This window comes from Calonectris borealis, chromosome 2 (assembly GCF_964195595.1).
Source record: "Calonectris borealis chromosome 2, bCalBor7.hap1.2, whole genome shotgun sequence".
NCBI lineage: Eukaryota > Metazoa > Chordata > Aves > Procellariiformes > Procellariidae > Calonectris > Calonectris borealis.
In genome coordinates this window covers 148778518-148800446 of record NC_134313.1, presented here as the reverse complement: position 1 = coordinate 148800446, position 21929 = coordinate 148778518, and the positions used below count along the sequence as shown (strand labels likewise).

The 21929-nt window shown below is 36.6% G+C and overlaps 1 protein-coding gene across 1 annotated transcript in view; it reads right to left on the bottom strand.

The window, feature by feature from the left end:
* LOC142078402 (macrophage mannose receptor 1-like) overlaps positions 1-21929 on the bottom strand; it is a 65272-nt gene that overhangs the window by 9541 nt on the left and 33802 nt on the right. The window contains exons 11-26 of the mRNA XM_075140865.1: positions 21036-21184; positions 19269-19468; positions 18667-18791; positions 17399-17486; positions 16323-16467; positions 14616-14657; positions 14331-14494; positions 13220-13287; positions 11162-11262; positions 10506-10648; positions 9658-9772; positions 7591-7760; positions 5739-5841; positions 4626-4855; positions 3387-3552; positions 2271-2423 (exon numbers count right to left, since the gene is read on the bottom strand). Coding sequence (XP_074996966.1) covers positions 2271-2423; positions 3387-3552; positions 4626-4855; positions 5739-5841; positions 7591-7760; positions 9658-9772; positions 10506-10648; positions 11162-11262; positions 13220-13287; positions 14331-14494; positions 14616-14657; positions 16323-16467; positions 17399-17486; positions 18667-18791; positions 19269-19468; positions 21036-21184 — 2162 coding nt within the window. The remainder of the gene's footprint in view (positions 1-2270; positions 2424-3386; positions 3553-4625; positions 4856-5738; positions 5842-7590; positions 7761-9657; positions 9773-10505; positions 10649-11161; positions 11263-13219; positions 13288-14330; positions 14495-14615; positions 14658-16322; positions 16468-17398; positions 17487-18666; positions 18792-19268; positions 19469-21035; positions 21185-21929) is intronic.

Sequence of the window (21929 nt, the reverse complement as noted above, 5' to 3'; positions counted from 1 at the left end):
GGAGGAGACCCCCTGGTGTGCATGCAACTCTAAGGGTGAGATCAAGGAGGGAATGGCTACTGGGGGACTAGGAGAGTTCCAGCTAGCTCGGTATGTGTGTGTACCCTGTGTGTATCTATGAGTGAGACCATGGGGGATTGACCACTGGAGGGACCAGTGTGTGTGTGTGGCGGGGACGAGGTCTGCACCAGTAACAGGAGCCAGGCTGGTGGCCATGGGACTCATATTTCCAGGTCCCAGCAACTGAGGGCACTGAGATCCATGGGCCAGCTACTGGGAAAACTGAGTGTCTGAGCCCAGCTGCTGGAGGGATCCACATTGTATTTCTGTATATCTTCCCACTAACAGACCTTCATCCTGATCAACTGGAGAGGGGAATACAGTAAAGGGTGTTGGTGCAGACTGTGTTCATGTGAGGGCTCTGTGTGTCTGTCTGTGCTGATCTGTGTGGCCAACCATGAATATTTGTATAGATGTGTTGTATATATGTGTGTGCGCCTACAGGGAACACATTCTCAGCCTTGTCAATGGTTTGTACTTGGGAGCATAGAGCCATGGCAATCTTGCCTCTGCTGGGCTGCTGGATTCAGCCTGCCCTAACAATTACCATAAAAGATTAAGGGTAACATTGAAAGGAAGGGGATGTCAGTGACATGAGGTCTTAAGCATATAGCATTCAAATTTTAAATTCCACATAATGCCAGTCTTTTACCACACACGCTGAAACAAATGGTCAGTGCCTTTTTTCAGGAATCTTAGTTCAACAGAAAAAGGCAATTCTGATGTAACTGCAGATTCCAATAACAAAGATGTGGGACAGCTGCAGACAACCTGAGTCAGTGGGCAGAGGCACCTGCTATCACATGCAATATCATCATTCAATTCCTCTCAAACTTCAACTTAAAAGTCTTTCATTTATTTGCCCCACTCTTCTTATTGAAAGTCTGTTTCAGAAACTCAGTTCTCCAAAGAAAAGAAATGTTATTTAATTTCTCGCACAAGCTTATTCAAAATTATAATCATTCCACTTAAAGCAGAGAGCTGCAGGTAACAGCTGTTATGTGCACAGCTGTCAAGGTCCTTTTGACTATGCATAACTAATAACATACATAGCAGCTTTCAAAGACTGAGCATCTGTCATGTCAACAAAAGAACTCAGAAGACTGTATGGAAATGGGTCACACTAACAATTGTCATAGTCTTAAAAACTGAGCTACAGCAAGAGTGTTGTATTACAGAGACTTCTATAATACAAATATTCTATATATATATTATATATATATGATATAGAATATTATACTTAAAAGTATATTATCAAGTATCTTCACCCAAATGTTATGCAAATGTTGATGTGGAGAATACAGTAAGATTTAAAGAACATATACAAAAACTTGAACCTTCCCTCAAAAATACCAGTTTCTCAAACTAGAGCTGGCAACATACTAGTTCATGAGAACCCAAGGAAGAACCTGTGTACCAGCAGAAAGAGTGAGATTCTTCTTACCCAGCTCTAGGTGTCTATATTTGACATGTGTTTCACTGGTAGGTTTATTATCAGTGGAGACCTAATCAACCCAGTCAGTGGAGTTTAGGGTGCAATTCACCTGACCAAATGTCAATATATACTTCCAGTGAAGATAAATCTGTATTTAGTTCCACTGACAGCATGATCAAGATCTCTGCATACTCTGATGAGAGGTTAGACACCTAAGTTGCATTGCCACCAATGCTACAGACACCAATGGTACAGACATATGAAGTCTGGCATAATGAATCTTACATCACTTTCCCAGAGAAGGAACTTGCAAGAATGAAACAACACAACAACTCTAGTTTACTAATACATTATGCAGCCTAGAGAGCTGTAACTTTCATTTCAGTGACATAAAACTGCAATAATCAAGGGGCAAATTAGATCAGGAATACAAAAGATATAAAATGCCATTAAAATAAGATGTAGTGACTGCTGTGGATGAGGCTGACTACCTCCTAGCAGGGTCAAACGACAAAGTTCCCACTTTTGTGATCTTCACTCCAGGCCACACAGCTCCTCTAATGCCTCATCCCACACACATGGAAGGCAGTGTGTGCCACTGGTAGACAGCTATTTTCCATTTCCTCCTAAATGAAGGCAATAATTGAATGCAACTGTCTTGTCCAACACTTGGACCATCCTTGAAATCACAAAAATACATAGCACATGTTCAGCTTTCCACAGAGAGGAATAACAAGTCAGAAATATGTGCTCTTTAATTAAGAAGGATACTTACCTAGTCGAAGACATTCTAAAGATGCCTGAGCCCAGTTTCTTGTAGATGAAGATTCAATGTAGTAGCAATGACCTCGGAAAGGGATCCAAGACTTGTGTCCTTCTGATTCAGGGCACTTTCCTGGAAGCTGAGGGGGCTCGGTGGGAGCTTGAACTGTTAAAAAAAAATTTAAAAAAAGAAAGCACAAAATTTAAAGAAACAGCTTCTTATACATTCTTTTATCATGAATAGATTATTCTAACCAAATGTTGGAAAACTCACTCACATCTTTAAAAAAATGTAATCTTGGTAGCCTATACTGTTTACTACAACACAATAATGGGGAAAAGTCCTAAATCTATGTCTAAATCCTAATCTAATCTAAGTCCTCTATCTACTTTTTGTTAAAAGTACTGCAACTGTAGTCTCAAGAAATCTAATTTAGCAAAGAATTCAAGCATACTTTTATTTTTTAACACATTCTTAAGTTCAGCTCAACTCTTTACTCACAAACGTATTTTCACTCCTGACTACTTTGCTGAATTAGGGCCCGTATGAACTTGGTCATACGGGTTGTGACCTAATATCACAGAATGCAGAAGGCATTATCAGATGATAGTAACAGGAGTTTTAGGTCAAAAACATAAGAGAAGGTGGCCTGAAGAAGTATCCTTAAACATTTCTATACCACCTGTATTTTGTTATTCAGTTATAAAAGGAAAACCTGGAAAGCTGTTATAAGTAAACATTCCTTGTGACACCTTATGGCTCGGTCATTCAGCTCTTCCCCCTTCAACACCGTACCTGTGTGACTACTACCTACCATTCATTACTTTTTGATTTTTGAGGTTTTTGGTCTTGCATGCTTACTCAATATCAGAATAAACAGCAGAGTCTAAGCCTTGCAAAATATATCTAACATTATTATTGTAAAGTGATGGCTACTCACAGTCACACTAACTCTTTCTTAATATGTGTTGACCCTCATTTTAAAGCAGTCCCCTTCAACCCCAGTAAATTTTAATGATTTCATCTATTTAGCTCTTGAAATAAAAAAAAGCATCTAAGTATGTATCAGCACAATGAACTATAAAGAGATAATCATTGTAATTACAATGGTTAGATTCAAGTTCTTACCATCAGGTTTTTTGCAAACAGAGAAATAACTTTCATTGCAGGATCCTGTCTTCCAGGCTCCAGCAATGTCTAGATAGACACAGCCTATTTTCTGCTTTGGCTCCCCTTCAGCCCATTTAGTATACTTCATTCTCCAGTTATCAATCCACTCATAACGCCCATTGGTCTAAGAACAAAACAAATCAACAGGAATGATTAAACTGTAAACATTAACTGTTCCTTCGTCAGTCAAATGTCTGTCTATGCAGCACCTTGTGCTAGAAGGTTTTTTTTAGAAATCAGTAACAAATACAAATGTCACTTGTTGTGACAATCAGCTATTCACTGAGAAATACAGCAGTGCAACAAATGCGTTTCAGCAAAAGGAAGTGCAGAGTAAGTGACATCATTGAATTAATTTTGAACTTTACAAAACTGTTAATTTGGGACTAATAAAATTTTCATTGAAAATAATTTGTAGGACTGAGTGTCTGATGACTAATTTTTGTACTATCTGTTTTCCCCCGAATTCAAGAAATGTAGATTATTTTAACTTAAAGTATATTTAAAAACTTAATCATTTCCAACCAAAGCTGGTGAACTCAGTGAATCATCCTGTTGATTAGATTAGGGGAATCTTTTGGTTTTTAGGAAGTGGTGCGTTGTGTTCACTCATTTGTACTTCTTTTATGGGCTCAGCCAAATGGAGTGAATGTGCCAAGTGCCTGTGCCAAGAAGAAAGGGTGGTATATTTTAACAGCCGGAAAGTATCAAAATATCAAAGAACTGGGAGAGGGGAGACAAATAAAATTAAATTAGGTAAACCAATTAATTATTTAGCTAACTATCCTCAAAAATGTTGAAAGAGTCATAGCAATAGCACCTTATCTATTTCTGAAAATTAAGTATTCTTATTTAGAATAAGTGCTTTCCACTGTGCATCTTAAGATATGTGAATTTTATCTCAAATACACCATATATACAAAGAGATATTTCAAGATGTTAGCCTAAAATGTATTGTTTGGAAGTGCACAGAATGTAATATGACAGAAAAAGTGTGAAAAACATGTGTAATGTATACAATTTAATCAGAGTAATGGAAGAGATGGATTCCTACCTGTAAATCTGACAGCACATAAAAGTATTTAGGACCAAAATATAAACTAATAAGCTAAAGTAAAGAGAGATAATAAGATTTTTCAGTTCCTGATTTGTCCATAAAAGAAGCAGCATCATATTCAGTTAGTTCGATGTTCTTACCACATTACTGTTAAGACCAATCCATATAGGCACCCCATACTTTAATATCTTTAGCCACAGGAATGAATGACTGTAGGGATCTAAGATGCTGGAAAGGTCAAACTGATCACGTTTGCAGTTTTTTCGTGCATCCTCCCATTTCATTTTGGTATGGATGAACAAATAACTACTGTTACCATAACGGATAATGCTGGATGGGGATGAACTTGTAGAAGGCAGAAATTCAGCATCTGTAAAATAAAAGATGAAAAAAGACTCATATACTTGTTCAAAAGGGGATTATGACTTCACTGTGGTTGCAAGTAGAATTAAACAAAAAGCGTTTTTTCTTGATTTCATATTCTCTGACTTTTGATCAGCATGGGTTAGATGCGCTATTCTTTAAGCCAGCATCAGTAGTAAAAATCAATTAAAAAGCTGTAGAAAGGAAGAGAGCTGCTTAAAGCAACCTCTGACAAGGAGTAAAGGAGCATTCTGTATAATCCTCCAGAGTATCATTACTGAAATGAATTAGGATTAGATTAGGTCACAATTTCTTTAATAAAATACTTTTTCATCAAACGAAATGTTTTGCAGAGACTGTGTTGTTTTCCAGGGATTTTCTTGCCAGAGAAAAGGAAAACCCCACAACAGACCAGTCCTTAAAAATCAATCAGATATTTAAACCCAGGTTTTCACTTCCTCTTAATTTCCATTTTGGAGGTGAATTAGCTCAAGTTCGGTGCAGGTGAGTTACAGTCGCACTCCAGACAGTTCATGCTACAGACAGTTCATGCTACATGTACAAGCCAGTATTTTCCAGAAAATGTTTTGAAAGCCAATGTGTTCAGAAAATGACAGACAAAATCATGGAACAAATATCATGTCAAGGGTCATACTAAACACAAAGATGCAGATACAAATTCCAGCTCAGGAAGGTAGCAACATGAAGGGTCAGCTGAGAGTAGTGACTCTAATTGGACCTCTGACACATATGACCCTTGTATTCCTGCCTGAAAAACAATTTGTGGATATATCTTTATTGGAAGTGAAATGATGTTGAAATCCACACACCCAAGCAATTCCCCAAATAACCATAAGGTTTGATTGTATTTTAACTAAAAAGACAAGTACCTGCATTAATTTGGCATATATATCCTCTGTTGTTATCACAACTCTCATCAGCCCACTTCCCTGCTTCCTTAACAGGATTGTTTCTCATGACAACACAATCAGCCTCGAGGCAAAAAGATATAAAATCAGTTACAAATAGCTAGAAGAAGCAAATATGAAACTTTCATCCCTCTTTTACATCTTCAGATACAAGTAATGCTGTATACTCTCGTATACAGCATTTTACTCTCGTATCCTTGTAACATTTAACAGCATAAGTTTTATGATGCGGAGGTTCTGTTCCTGTTGCATTTCACAAATTTCTTAATGTTGCTCTCTCTTGTGCAACATTGGGGTGGACAATACCAGGGAAATTCCGGTATTCTCATATCTCCAGACATACAGCATGGAGAGAAGGAAAGCCACAGTCAATTTAAAGAGAAGTGAAAACAACTATTGTAGAAAAGATGGGTTAACTTTGCCCCAGAAAAAAGCCTGGACCCTCAATGGGCAATGCAACATTTCTGACATATCAATTTCTTCAAATATATTGTTGCAAGCTGTAATACTACACACAGCAAAATTGGAACTGCTCCTTCCCAAAGGCAGCCATTGATCTGTCAGTACCACCCTTACAGTGTCATTTCAACTTCTCTGACATGGACACGGTAGCTAGAACCTACGTTAGCACATATTAAACAAACAGTGATGAATGCAAAAGGCTCCATGTGTACAAGTGGTTTTGTGCAACAAAGCATCCATATTTATTTTATACTATTTACTTCTTTGGCTTTGCTGTCCAGGAGGAGATGCACAGAGAAACACTTCATTTGTAAGTGAAATGCAGCAAGATTTAAATCTTTCAAATTGAACAGTTGCATAGTATTTTGTATTAACTATGATAAGTTATTTTTTGCTAAGGTCAAGTAAACTTAAAAATAAGTCTGAAATTTATAAAATAGGGACTTTATAAGTTTTCACAGAAGACTTTATAGAAATCCTACTACTTTTCATAAAAAGACAAAAATATATGTTGTTCCTCCCAGAAGTAACATTTTAAAGATGTTTTCTCTTTTGAACTCTGAATTCTCCCAAATTTTCTCCCTCCATTAGAGATAAGAAGCTCAGAGGTGTTACTTTCAAAAATAGGAAAAAGGACATTATACATAAAAATAAGATTTCTACATTAAAAATGGCATTGAAGAGAAATAGAGCTAGTACTATAATGTGCTGTAGTTCCATAGCACGCTACTATCTCAACACGTAAGATCAGAGAGAGGAACTGTATGACCTATCAGATCAGTTTGTCTGACAGAGAAATAGGGGAAGTGATTTTCTTTTCTTTTTTTTCGTAAAAACTGAATGGCTATCTTTTTATAGAAGCATGTCCTTTCCACAAATGTGACTGACAGAATTTGCTTCTATGTAAGACATGGCTGTTTGAGGGGAATGCTTGTAAGTGCCCCTTGCAAGCTACATGCCAACCGAGAAATCTGCTAAGTTCAGGCACAACTGTGGTCAGAAGACTAGGAGGATGTGCTCATTCAGTGTGCTTTTGGGGCAAATGCCATGAGGCATTTGTCTTCTTTACCAGAGCCTATGAGAGAACGCGGGGTGAACACAGAAGCAGTGTAGCCTTCATGGACACAGACAACTGAAATCTGAAGCCAGTCTTTGTATGAGCACTCCACAGATCCTGTCACCAGCTAATACAGCAATTCCTAAGGGCTCAAAACCATTCACTCTATTTATATTTGACGTGTATAAAAGTATGAAAGTAGTAAGTCAAGCAGTAACATGTCTTAAATCCCAACAAATGTATAAATGCAATCTAAAATCAAATTTCAGTGAACAATCTGTGATTGCTATTTACCTGGCCATCATATGAGTATAAATCCATGTGTCCTGATGGGAAGCCTTTGGCCCAGTTTGTAAAGTAAACTCCGGTTCCATCTGTCCAGAGGAACCTCAGTTCATGATTTATATCATTTAATCCAATCCATGTATCAGTAACAAAATCTTTCATGTGGAAGGTGAGGAAAGCTAGAGTAAAAAAAGGCAAAGAAAAGGAGAAACACTTTTAATGAAGGACAATTGAAATGTCTGGCCTCACTGAGACTGGTGATATTAAATATTTTTTCTGAAATACAGAACACTTCATTGTTGACAACACAAGCAAGTAAGGTGAAAAGGAGGTGACTTTTGAGTTTAATGAACAGGGAACCGGATATATAACTGTGGCTTTGGGCAACATACTTCAGCTAAGTATCTAAACTTGTACCGGATGAATCCCAAAAGCATGACAGAACTGGTTTTTATAATGTCTCAAGACATTCTTGAATCCTAGTCCCACAATTGACATAGAAATATACAGCCGTGTAGATCACATACATTTTTGATAATCTCACCAGAGTGGTTACCTCCCAAGGGCATCATACAGACAGCACCATTGAGCACCTACAACTGCATCTGCACAAGAAGTGCTGTTACAGAACTGCGAGAGTGTTCCTTCTCTCCCTGGAACACCTGGGCAATAGCCTGCACTGTCTTAGCAGCGAGCAAAATGCACTTTTTAAGTGACATGCTCAAAATGAGTCTCAACAGAACTATTCATCACAAGAAAATTGATTACCACAGCTTTGCACAGTCCAGCAAGGTACTTGTGTGTCTTAGCTAGCATGGCTAGCTCACAAATAGAGCAGGCTAGGTCAGCTGGCATTCATCAACCCACTAATCCACAATACATCAAACACTGTGATAAAATGAACATATCATGGCTTTTTCCAACCGCTACAGTCAATTGTTATGAGCTTACTTTTCTCTGCAAACAATAGATTAATTTCTGTCTGCTCTATCAACCGTTCACCTTGCTTTAGTCTTTTAAAATGAATGCAACTTACACTTCCAGAAATGAAACCTGTAGATTTCTTCGCCAAATGTTAGCTTTGCTGTTCTGCCAGAAACTGTAACAGGAACTCAAGCCTTTACGCCTACATTGCCAGCAATAACAATAGTTTTGTGCTAATAGTTTTATTGCTTATTTGTCTTTTACCTAGAATTCAAGCCCTGTGCATGAACCACCTGAAATCTGTACTGCAGGAATTATGTTGGATAAAAATTTAACTATGTCTGAAAAGTGAAAGTTTGATTCTTCATCTCTTCACATGTGGAAAACGTAAGTAGTACTAAGTTCATGTCAGCAGTCTAAATTTAAACTATTTAATTGCTCAGACTACAACACAGACTTGTTTTACAATGGTTGATTTTTCAGTATGCTCTTTTGAGTTCGCAAACAGTATGTGTTGTGCAACATCTGTTTCTCATCACTGTAGTATAAAACAGTATTTCTAAAAAGACAGTGTTATTAACATCTATCAAAATCTTCCCCAATTTTTAATTTGAATGTGTGCTGTGCTTATCCAAGCATGAAGTAATTTCCTTCTGCTCATCTCCCCCTGTCAGGGATGCAGCTCTTAGATTCATTAAAATAAGCTCCTCTAGTGAAAAGAATGGCACATCTATGTGGTGGGTTGTGGGTAGGTGTGTGAGCAGTCAAACCTCTGCCCCAAGCTGCTCAGAGACAGCAAGTCCTGATCCTAAAGGTGTTCTGTTTGAGTTAACAGGAAAGCCAAGCAGCAAGTTAATGCCACCTAGTGAAACTACATCATTTGCTGGGTCCAGCTGGCATGATGTGTAAGCAGAAAAAGCACTACTTTGGCTGCCAGGACAATATACACACACACATATATATATAAGCCAACACTGAAATTTGGTAGATTCAGGTGATGACTTCATTGTAAATTTCCAAAAATTATATGTTTTGGAACAAAAATCAGATGTGCAGTCATTATTCAAATCCTGTCCATATTCACACAAATACAACAGCCATCCTGTAAAGATTAAATGTCTCATCTAATTGCTACAAAACTACACACAGTACCTTGCACTTGTTCATTAGCGATAGTGGCCAGGTTTCCTCCTAAATTCATGCAAGCTGTTCGTGCAGCATGCCAAGTGACACGTTCGTCTTCTGTAGATCCAAATATTTTGTAACACTAAAACATGAACAAATTCTCTATATATTATCTTTACTCCAATACTCCTCACAGACTGAAAACCACTGCTTTAAGCAAAGCAGGATGGAGAAAAGGCAGTAAAATAATGCATTTATCTGAAAAAAACACATTCAGCTTAAAATGAGATTTTTGTGCTAGTCCTTGTTCTATACAAAATTGAAGGTCTCAAGAAAGTGTTTTGCTCAACAGAGCACATATTAGATTTAATCTGAAATTCCTAGAAAATAAACAAAAACTTACTTTTTACAGACAGTCAGCTAACAGTGGTAAGTTATGCATGACTGATATTAGTCTGCCTGTTTATTTATTTGACTCTACAAAGCATACCACATTTGTAAAGTTAAGGAAGACAAAATGTTTTCAGTACCGAAAAAGCATTATGGTTTGGTTAAAAAACATCAAGATCAAAGCATCAATACATCAGGAACTCTGTCTAAACTCATTAGGAAATGCATATCAAAAGGCTTGAAGAGATGACTAGAGAATTACTTTCGTCAATTGCAACTGAATATGCTCATCTGCCACTTAGAAGCATCAAAAAAGCACCTTTCCTGCAAAACAGTGGATGGGCAAACAAAGAAAAGCATGCAGGCGTCAACCAGCTCTCTGCAAAAAATAATAATATTTTACTTTAGTAAGAATTAAATAATTCCCTTGTTTTCTATTTAGTGCTTTGCCAAACATCCAACACGCTCTGTATTTGTTATGGTACCTTATTATGAAAGGAAAGCCAAGTTGGATGACATCCTCTTGGAGTTGAAAATGTGGTTGGAGGAGCAGTTGAATTAATGGAACTGTTGTGCCTTTCACATATGTAGGGATTTGGATAACCACAGTTTATATCATTCCAAAATCCTGAATGTAAGATAAATAGGGAACTGTATGACACCACATCCAGAGCTGGTTAAATGGAAATCAATTTCACTCATTCTTACACAAAGTGCTTTTAGTTGAAAGATAAGATCAAATGCTCAGAGTCTCTCAGTTTATTATCATTCTATATCAGCATCTAGGATAAATATGTCACCTTATACACATTGTAATTACAGAATGTTAAAAGCAGTCTAGAACCAGGTACTAGAAATATCAATTTTGTAGTGGCACATTAGGTCAATTTTAATAAAAAATATAAAACAGTTGTATAGCAATCACAAACACTGACCTCTACCAGAGCTTCCCCATGCTAGGCTTAAGGTAAACACAACAGCACAAAACTATTAACTCCTGAATATAATACTGTGGTCCACTTCTATAACATTTTGTGAAAGAACAAAAAAAAAGAGGGGAAGGGGTGCCTCTCAGAAGAAAAAAAAGTTGTGACACAAACACACAACTAATGAAATTCAGGAACAAACATACGAAACTCACCTAAATTCTTATACATAACTACACAGTTTTCATCATTATTCGCAAAGTTAGGTTCATGTGGTGCCCATGCCAAATAATTCACTGGAGTGCCATCCATCCAGCTTAAGAAAAACAATCCAACAAAACACTTCTTTAACACACAAATAGAATTGCTTCTATGTTACAGAAAGAACTTTTGCAATATGTTTAATATAGCCGTCCATAGTTTAAGGTGTACAAGGTTTTTTGACCAACTTGCATCTTTGCTAATTGTACTAAACTTACTCTCTGCGCAAAGACTTATGGTATGTGTTGAAGTTGTGTTTACTCTGCATTTAAGCAATATGCTGACAGTTTTGCAACAGATGATAGGACAATACTCAAAATAATCATTCAAGCCAACATGAAAGCCAGACATCAGCATGAGAGAACCCAAATGCTCACCATTTCCCCCAAGTCATACATTCCCTGTGCCTATTACAGAGATAAGAAATTTTATTCGTAACACTGGTAAAATGCTTGATCTTTCCCCCATGCAGAGGAAAAGGGCACGACAAACCATCTACAAGGAAATTCCTGTGACAATGTGCCTACCATAAGGTAAAATACAAACATCAAAGAAGTTGTACATCCATGTAGATTAAACAATAAAGAACAAAATCATAACCAGGCAACCAAACACTTATTAGGAGACATATTCCTATTGGACTGCAAGTGACAGAGGTGCCCAGGTTCACTCTTCAGGCACATACACAAGGTACTTCACTTAAAAGTATATTCATCTTAGGGTCCCTACAAAAAACAATGGAATGGCAGAGACACCTCTTTTTCAGAAGGTGATCTGGCCCACCCGACATCCTAATTATCCTCTGGAGGGTCCTCATTGTCACTGTGGACTATAAGGAGAACCAAGAACTACTACGCATCTATCCAGGCTCTTCAAGACCCAGACTGAACTGAATCCAGGCCTAAATTAGCATCACATGTAAAAATCAATATGGTGCTGCATACTGACATTCAGAAAAGCTTGCAGAAAACCTGCTTATCCTCATAGTGCGCCTGAAGTTATATAATGGCAACAGCTATCTTTGTTCCACAAAAAGATAACAGGTTGAATTTTTCCCTTTATTACAGTCTGTTCCCAACAGTTAAGGAGGTGGAAAAAGAATGTTTTTGCCTACCAAAAATTTTATATATTTTGAGTTGGGGCATCTCTTTATATATTCAATATAAATCATGGAATAAAGGAAACAAGAATTGTGAATAAAAATTCAAAATACATTATCTGCACTGTAATTTTTCTGCTAGCTAGTGAATTCTATTTAGGAAAGATGCAGTATTTCTCCTGGATAATCTGGAGCTAAATTAATATGGAATTAAACCACTTGAGAATACAACCATGTTTAAATTAAGATTCAAAACTTTGAAAATCCATGTCCTATTGAGTTAAATTGTTTCATCCCACAGACTAGAAAATCTTAAAACAAACAGTAAAGAAGAACTTTCCAAATCTAATAGACCTGATGTAAACTTATAAAAACAAAGTTAATGCTTTTATATGGTTAAAGAATAAGTTTATGGATCTACTCCAGATTCCAGGGGTGTCAAGGAGAAATTCCATTTACTTGAAAAGGAGTTGGTCTTCCATGAAGAAGAAATTTCACCAGTATCAACAGGAAATACTTTTTAAAAATTCCTTATATTAGCAATATTTTAATGGAGTATGGACAAAGCAGACAACAGCTGAGGGCAAAATTCAGATCAAGCTTTTTTCCTGCTATAATCAAATATAGAATAACAGTAGTATTAGTAGGGTGAGAATGCCTAACAACAGAAATGGGATTAAAAGAAGTGGATTAAATATAATGGCACATTGTGGTGTATTTACTACAGAATGCATTTTTACAACCTTCATAATAAAAAACCACTAAGTATGAAAGTCCCACAGAATTCAGAGGAAAAACATTCTCATTTATTTGACAGGGCTCAATTTCATTCAAGCACTTCATTATTTTGCTCTGCTCAGTAGATTTCTTTATTTTAAAGCAAATGCAAGCTTGATGGTTCTAGTTGGCCTACCTTGTCCGTTGGTCAACACTAAGTTGTAAACCAATGAAATATGAATCCTCTTTGCCATTTTTCAAGATCTAGAATGTAAAGATTAAAATTGTATAAATTGTCCTCTTTTTATCATAGAAATCTATTACGTTAATAATGAGTAATATACGGCTGATGACAGAGGATATGAATTGATATATTCTCTGGCTACAACATTTGTGTTAAAGCAACTCACAGGTGACAGACCACAGTCAAACTTCACCATTGGCCAAAAGGTGTGGTCACTACATATCAACACTTGTCACAGTCTTACTTGAAAGTCACTGAAATCGGCACCTCTTGCACAGTCTCTGCAGTGGACATCATCTGACAAATTTCTCGCAAGGGACAAGCCTTCCTACAATTTGGATATAAATTGATATAGGCCCTTGTGTCATCTCACTGCCACTCTTCAGCCAGCTCAGGAAAAGTTTTATGTAGTTCAAATCTGACTTTTAAGCACATTCTTGATTAAAAGAAGTTCACCTCAAGACAGTGTAAACAGGCAACCAACCCCAGCCACCCAGGAAATATTAAAAATTTAAAAGCTCTTTCTCATGGCATAATCCATGCCTCAAGTTGTTCTTCCTGCATAATTACATTCTCCCCACCAGGAGAAGGAGGCAAAGGGGCAAACTTGAGGACCAAAAAAAGGCTCTAGGTAGACTACATCCCAGATACACTGACAAGATCAAAATGTTCTGAGTGTTGCATGTAAGCCAATATCTGTTTTGATCCACTAAAGATATGTTAAGTTTATCTTTACTTTCAGTTAACTCACCCGCCTTACAGAATCGCAGCTCACAAGTATAATACTTCTTGCTAAAATGAAGCCACAGATCGATTAAAAGTAAGCATTAAGATTTACCTTAGCACATTACCAGTTGCAGATAGATATAATGTGGTGTCCTTGTCTCAGCTATGAAACAATCTAAAAAAAGACTTGAGTTTGTTCTTCATATTAATCTGGCTTAATGCTACCGCAATTTCACTATCATAAAACTTGTAGGGAGAACACCAGGGTGAAAAGGATTAGTGCCTGTGCTCACTTGTTTTGGATGATTTATTCCATAGTATTAATGATTTTTCTTACATATCGCCAGAGGAACTTTCTTTCACTTTCACTCTCAATGACCGCAAGGTCTCCAAAGTTCCTTTTGCAGAACTCCCGACCTTTTTCCATAGGAACACTCTCCGTGCTGAAATAATATTGTTTGTCTTCATGTATAATCCATCCATCATCAGTAGTCTTGTATTCTATAAGATAAATGGTAAGCTAACTATATTGTTCCTGAGATACAAGACATTCTCATTAGTAAAATTTTAAAAATGCTTTTAGACATACACACACACAAATAGTAATAGCAATAACACTTACTGGGTGCAGGAGATTCTGTTGGTTCAGGCTTTACACTTGCCCCTGTAAGAAACAAAAAATCTATTATGGTTGTACAATCTCTGCTATAAGACAAAATATTTACTATGATTGATAGGCATGTTTTTCTATTGACATTGAATTTTACAGTTAGCAATGGATTTAACACCAAAAACTAGAAGGAACTGAATAGCCTAAATCTCTTCTTTTTGGTACACTCTTCAATTTTAAATATATCTTATTTAAATAAATCTTATTTAAATTTAAATAAATTTAAATTTAAATAATTTAAATTTAAATAAATTTAAATTTAAATAAATCTTATTTGAATAAATCTTGTTCCCTGAGGCTCTAAATATAAGCTATTCCTAATGTGCAAGGTAGTATAAAATACCTTGAAATTTACCTGAATCAAGGAATTCACTGGATGCAGAAAACCTTATGTCCCAAAGCATTAACTCTATTAAGACAGTCCTGTATCTCCCTCTCCCTCCTTTTCCCAGGTCACTTATACACAAATTCTGGCTTAAACCAGAGGCAGCAGGAATGCAGTCTGGGTTATCTTCTTCTGTGGTGCCCTAGCTATTACAGAGTGAGGTTCTTTCCATCTGTCTCTGGTTGAAAAGAACTTCTATCTGGGTCTTAAAAATTCCCTAGATAAAATCTCATTGGAAAAGATCCCAAGACATTAACCGGTCCTTTCTGAAAAGAAGACTTCAGGCTAAAGAATCCCCCTGTTTGTTTTTTGCTATGGCATCATGGAGATGGCATCCTGAATGGCATCATTAGCATCTCAGGAAAACAATAACAATTTCTAATACAGGAGATCTCTGCCTTTATAGGTTTACCAATTTATTTTGTGCTAAAATATATTTAATCTCACAGATGCTGGCATTTAACAAAAAATTCTCTGCCTAAGAAATTCTTTTACTAATATAAAGCAGAGCTTGTACTTTATTAATCTAATGCAGCATTTTTATTTTGCTGCCTTCCCTCCCAGTATAAGAATGTGGTAAAATGTTTAAATGAGCACTTTTAAAAACACTCAAACTTAGGTAGGTGCACTGCTTGTAGAGCTCAAGTTTTCTCTAAATTATAAATTTTGTCTTGATGTCTTCAGAAAATAAAAAGCATCTCAAACTCAGATCTCAAGAGAATTTAGCAGGACACCAACATATGAATACAAAACCCAGTCAAAGCAAAATAAAGTGTCTCAAAATGAGGCTCCATCTTGCAACTACAGATTCAATTAGCTGACAAAACAGTACCTGAGCCAAGTAAAGGAGGCAGTATTCACACATAAAAATTCAAGTATGTGAACTGATTTGCAAACTATTTTCTAATAACTTGAAACTCAACTCAGAAAAAAAATTCAAAAATAGGATTTGTTGGAGAAGGCATGAACTTCTCTAAATGAAAACTCAAAAGTGAATGTGAATATTCAAAGTAACATTTTCTATTTTTCAAGTATCACATTTCCCCTTCAGAAATCATAGAGAAAGATCAGTGAGAAGTCCCAGCAGGGCACCAAAGGCTCTGCATCTTTAAATGCATTGAAGACATGGAAATCCTTATACCACTTCGATATTTCACATTCCAAAGGGAACCATTCTGATAAACAGGTTTTGAAATTTTTTATTTCTTAAAGTTAAGGAAAAAATCAACTGAGAATCTTTTCTGGTTATACTAATACACAGGAATAAGCAATACCTTTTCTTATCTGGCAAATCCATCCATATAGATAATCACAGTGCCTGTCATTCCAAAGCATGCTGGAATCGCCACTGATCTCTGCACAAAGTTCAATTCCTTGATAATTATTGGGTTCTCCAAAGCCCCAGTTTTCATACCTCACCTATGACAGAAAAGGTTTTGTGAAGATTCTGTTACATAGAAAGAAAAAAATGGAGAGAGGGAGGAGATAGCATCAAACCACAGACCTACAATTTTTTCCTATTGTCAGTTTAAAAACTTAGATAAGAGGAAACCAGAATCTCTCCGTGCAAATGCTGACATTTCAAACTTTTTTTCAGATTGCAACTGGGCTATGGTTTAGATAACAGTTGTTTCCGATCATACTTGGAAGAATATTGACATTTTTTACAGGACCTAAATTCTGTAAAATTCATCTAATAACAATGATGGAGCATGCTACATGTTGATATTAAATTAAGTAAGTCCTGTATGACTAAAATAGTAGGACACTATTGAGACACAACAAAAATGTTGGCATTTTTCTCAGAAAAATATTACTGTTACCCTAATTTTCCTGTATAAATTCCAGTTTCAGTTTTCTGTATGGTAAACTTCCATCAATATATTTTGACCAACCTTGCATGAAATACACTCACATCTCCAAAACCACTTTTGTTTCTACAGTTTTATATCGTAGTCTAAAGTACAGTCAAGTTACACTGGCATAAAACAACTGCCTTCAGCTCCATGGAATGTAGGCCAATTCAGATAAAGATCTAATTAGCAAAGAAGAGAAATGCTAAAGATGGACTATTTTACTCAAAAAATCCTTGTATTTATAAGAACATCCTTTTAGTCTAGATGAATTTAATTTTCTTGTTGATTCAATGCACATTTTCTTATAAAAAATCAGTATGATTTAGCCAAAAAAATCAAGCCATGAAGTTGCTATTCATAAGCTTTCCTAAAGAGGGCATGACACAGTAGAGGGTTATGATTAAGCATAAAATTACATGGAAACGCATACACCACACACACTTGAGAAGCACAGGGAATGCAAAATAACAGCTGTGGAAAATTAAATCACTCACTGGAGATCCATCACTCCAAACAAAGCCATCATCAGGATTCAAGTAATATAAGCCCATCCAGAAATGCTGGTGGTAATAGCCATTGTTCCTAAAAAAAAAAAAACCCAAAACAAGAAATGTCCCATTTATAAGAAGTTTAAACATAAAACCAAAACTAATAAGGGCATTACAATATTTTTAATAATCTATGATTCACAACAATTAATAAGCTTCTCTAAGAATAACCCTTAAAGCTGTTAGAAACAATAACAACCAGGGTGGAAATTAATTAAAATGCAACCACTTCTAGCTGTTATCACTATACATTAACTCAGACGGATTGAAATACCGACCAAGAAAATGTCCAGATCCTATCCAACTCCTGAAAATAAGGTGGCTTAATACTTTTGTATTAATGGTTCAATAGCTACTGTTGCTCCATTTATCAGCTCCCCATTTTTTCTGTAAAGGCATTTACGGTTTCCAAGTAAAGTTACTGGCTGCAGTTGAATTACATTTAAAAAACAGCACCTTAAACTAATTATTGTCTGCAAGTAGACACACTTTACCGATTTATCTGAATTTATTGAGTCAATTTGTGGTAATGCAGCATCTGAGACTTCTTCCTTGCTATAAGTAGCTGGGATTCTAGTATGGTTGTAGCATTTTGCAAGGCTGTCATGTTTCAGTCTTGTTTCCCAGTTAGACAGGGATTTACAAGTTCATTGAGCCCAGTCTATTGAGATCATGTTGCAAGTGTTACCTTTTTAAGAGTATTTGATATCATTCAGAAATCTCACACTTGCTTTTTACAGTTCAGGGACCTACTAACCTTATTTACATTCCCTGTGTAGGAAAAAATTAATCTGAAGTTGCTTGTGCTTTCTGATTAGCTCATAAAAATGACAAACAATCAACACATTGACCAGATTTATATCATGACCATTACCCTATTTGTACACTTGCTTATGTGAAAACAACTGGCATCTGTCGTAATTTTATAATATCCCCCAATCCACAGCAAATGTTTTTACATCAGATGATAAATGTTGCCTCAACTAGATATCTTGCCAATCTCATTTTAGCACTAGCTTCTGGGGTGATTGCCACTAGTCATACAACTTCTGCTATTTCATCAGCTCTGCTTTTAGCTATGTGTTTTATACAGATGCAGATAATGAATCCAGACTGGCTTACACTGAAGTAAAAACATACACCTAAAATGAAATATTTCAGAAGGATCAAAAGGCTAATTAAAGTGAATGGATGACCGCACTACAGATACTTACGCAATAGAACGCCATATCACATACTGTTCTTCTTTACCATTAATGGAGGCCAGATCTCCTCCTATAGCTCGGCAAAACTCTTGAGATTCAAGCCATGTTTTCTTTTGCTCTCCTCTTGAAAAAGGCTAAAGTGAGCATTTAGCAATCAGACAATATAGATCATATAGATCACAAGATCAAGAAACATCAACTACCCAGAAGCAATTAATTTACAATTAACTTGTTCTGTGGGGATTACAGAAACTTTGAATATAAGGTTTATGACTGTTCAACTCTGTGAAACACAGGCTTAGTATAAGTGTCTTTACGCCAAGCTAGCAAACTGCATTGCTGACAGGAGCATCCGCTCCAAGGCAACAACTAGGAGAAAGGCACTTTTAATCTTAAAAGAATGGGAAATTAAGATCAGAAGATCAGACCTGAAGATCAGACTTTAATGCAATAAACAAAACCATGAGCATTTCAATAGAAGGGAACAAGACCTCTACATATAATGTGTAAATAAGCTTATGAAACAGTAAGACATCTGTATACCAATTTTTACTGCATGTATGTGCAGCAAATATAAACTACCTTAATGCAGAAACAAGCAACACACTTACTTTGAAACAGAAGCTAATACGATTATTTGAGTCCCAACCTTCTGGACACCGGGGAATAGGAGTTGTTGTAGGAACAGGTGGAATTGTCACTCCCTCTGCCCACACTTTGCATAGGAACTTCGCCTTTTCTTCACATTTTATTACATCCCACAAACCACCTGCAATTCCAGTCCTCATGGCAACGCAGCCCGGCTTTCTTCCTGGTTGTAAACAGGAATGCACAACAGCAACAGTTAGGGGGTCATGAGAATTTAGAAAACTTCATATTCTATCCTGATGGAAATTAAGTCTTTGTACAGAGTCAGAAATGTTTCTAATGTTAGAATGGGTCCCAAGGAGGACCCTGAAAATCATCAGAGGGCTGGAATACCTCTCCTATGAAGAAAGGCTGAGAGAGTTGGGGTTTTTCAGCCTGGAGAAGAGAAGGCTCCCGGGACATGTTATCACAGCCTTTCAATATATAAAGGGGGCTTATAAGAAAGAGAGAGACTTTTTACCAAGGCCTGTAGTGACAGGACAAAGGGCAACGGTTTTAAAATGAAAGAGAGTAGGTTTAAATTGAACATGGGGAAGAAATTTTTTTACAATGGGGGTGGTGAAACACTGGAACAGGTTGCCCAGAGAAGTTGTGGATGCCTCATCATTGGAAATATTCAAGGTCAGGTTGAATGGGGCGTTGAGCTACCTGATCTGGTGCAAGATGTCCCTGCCTATGGTAGCGTAGGGGGGACTAGATAATCTTTAAATTCCCTTCCAACCCAAACCATTCGGTGATTCTGTGATTCTAATTCATGAAGGAAAAAAAAAAAAGGCAAAAAAATCTGTGGTTCATCCATATCTGAGATACTGAATTGTGCCTCACATCAAATCACCTCTAGTGGCTGACTCTAGCAACATCATAACCTGTGATCCAACAAATTATCCCCTAAAATTGAAGATGTGGTTAGAGCTAGTTTCTCAAATTTGTCTAATTTGACTATGATTTTCAAAAATGAACTTGGTATATGTAGGCCTAGTATTGGCTTCATGGTCTACATAGCCTTACCACTCCACCTGACGCATTCAAATCAGCATTTAGGCACTGAAATTAAAGAGAATCAGAGGATCTCCTGAAAGGCAAATGTAACACGCCAGAACCTTGAAGGCTGACGACCATCGCCTTTTTAATGTGATCACGTCAGAGATAAAATGACCTCCCACCCCCATAATTTTATTAGAACAGAAAAAAATAGCAATGTTTTCATCAACAAAACTTAGTAAATAAGGAAATATAGCAAAGATATTAAGTAAAAAAAGATTAAACACAAATCTTCCCTTGGCCCTCTTGTCCTTTCCTACAGTCCCATTTCCTCTAAGACCAGAGATGCTTCATGCATGCTGTGATCTCACACACCTCAGAACATGCAGTGAGCAAGTATACTATGAGATATGACTGAACAGGCAGGACTTGCAAGCAGGGCGCAGTATGCCTGCAAAGATTGCTCTTCCAGAATAGTACAGACACAGACTTTCCCAGAACAGACACAAATCAGAAACTTGATCTCAATTTAAAGTTTCTTCCCAAGCTCATGTTAAAAACGCATTTCAGCACTAAGCAGGAAGTTAGCAAATGGAGAATGGCATGCTGGAGAAAGCAGCCAGATATATGTGGGAGCAATTAGTCATTATACCATTGAGTGAGGGCAAAGGAACGAAGTAAAAAAATTCAAGTAGCAAGCAATGTACTTTGGGCACTGGACTCATTAAACAGTATAGAGCCATACCTACCAGGCATTTCGGAATTCCAGTGTGTAAATAAGACAGATTCACCATTAGTCCACTTGAACGTTCCCTTTTCTTCTACATCTGAAAGTCCAATCCAAAAGTATCTTTCTGTTCTCAGCCCAACCAGGCTAGTAAGATAGGCTTGTTCGTATCTGTTCAAAAGAACACAACTGTTAAATTAATACTGTTAAATTTATTTTAAAAAGTTGTAAAAGGCTTGTTATTTTCTCAGAAGTACTGCAGTACCTTCTTGAAAGCATAGCTTGGATGGATTTGCTTGAACAAAGCATGTAACAAAACATTACATAATAGATATTTTGTAAGCTTGAATACCAGAGTATTCTGCCTTCACTTTGGATGTCCAGTAAAGACAGTGACATAATCATGGACTGACATGAAATTGGTGGGAAAGAAGAAATCTGACATGACTTATGTGTTATATCACTGTATTTTTTGACAGTTTCTAGTACCCTTGTATTTTAATGACTTCTTGTTTCAGGCAAATCCAAACCTGGAAAAGGAATCTCAGCATTACTGAAGAAATATACAAAAGTAGAGGCTAGAGTAGCATGATACTAAATTATCAAACTAAGGAACACTGCAAATTAGATCCAATGATCATGCAGGAAAAGCTATGTTTGGGAAACAAACCTATGTAGAGGTAAAGCCTGTCATAGTTCATTATGGTGTTTAAACAAACAGCTCTTAAGAAATCAAAGCAAATAAAATGTCTCCCCTTAACAAGGTATAGTCTGAAGACCACATTAATGTTAAACCATTTTTATGACAGCTGCAGTGTTACCTACATTTAGAGAGCTACCATCCATGACAGCTAGAGCTTTCACACTAGAACATATCTATTTAGGTTATATAGAAACAAATAAGAGAAAGTGTAAA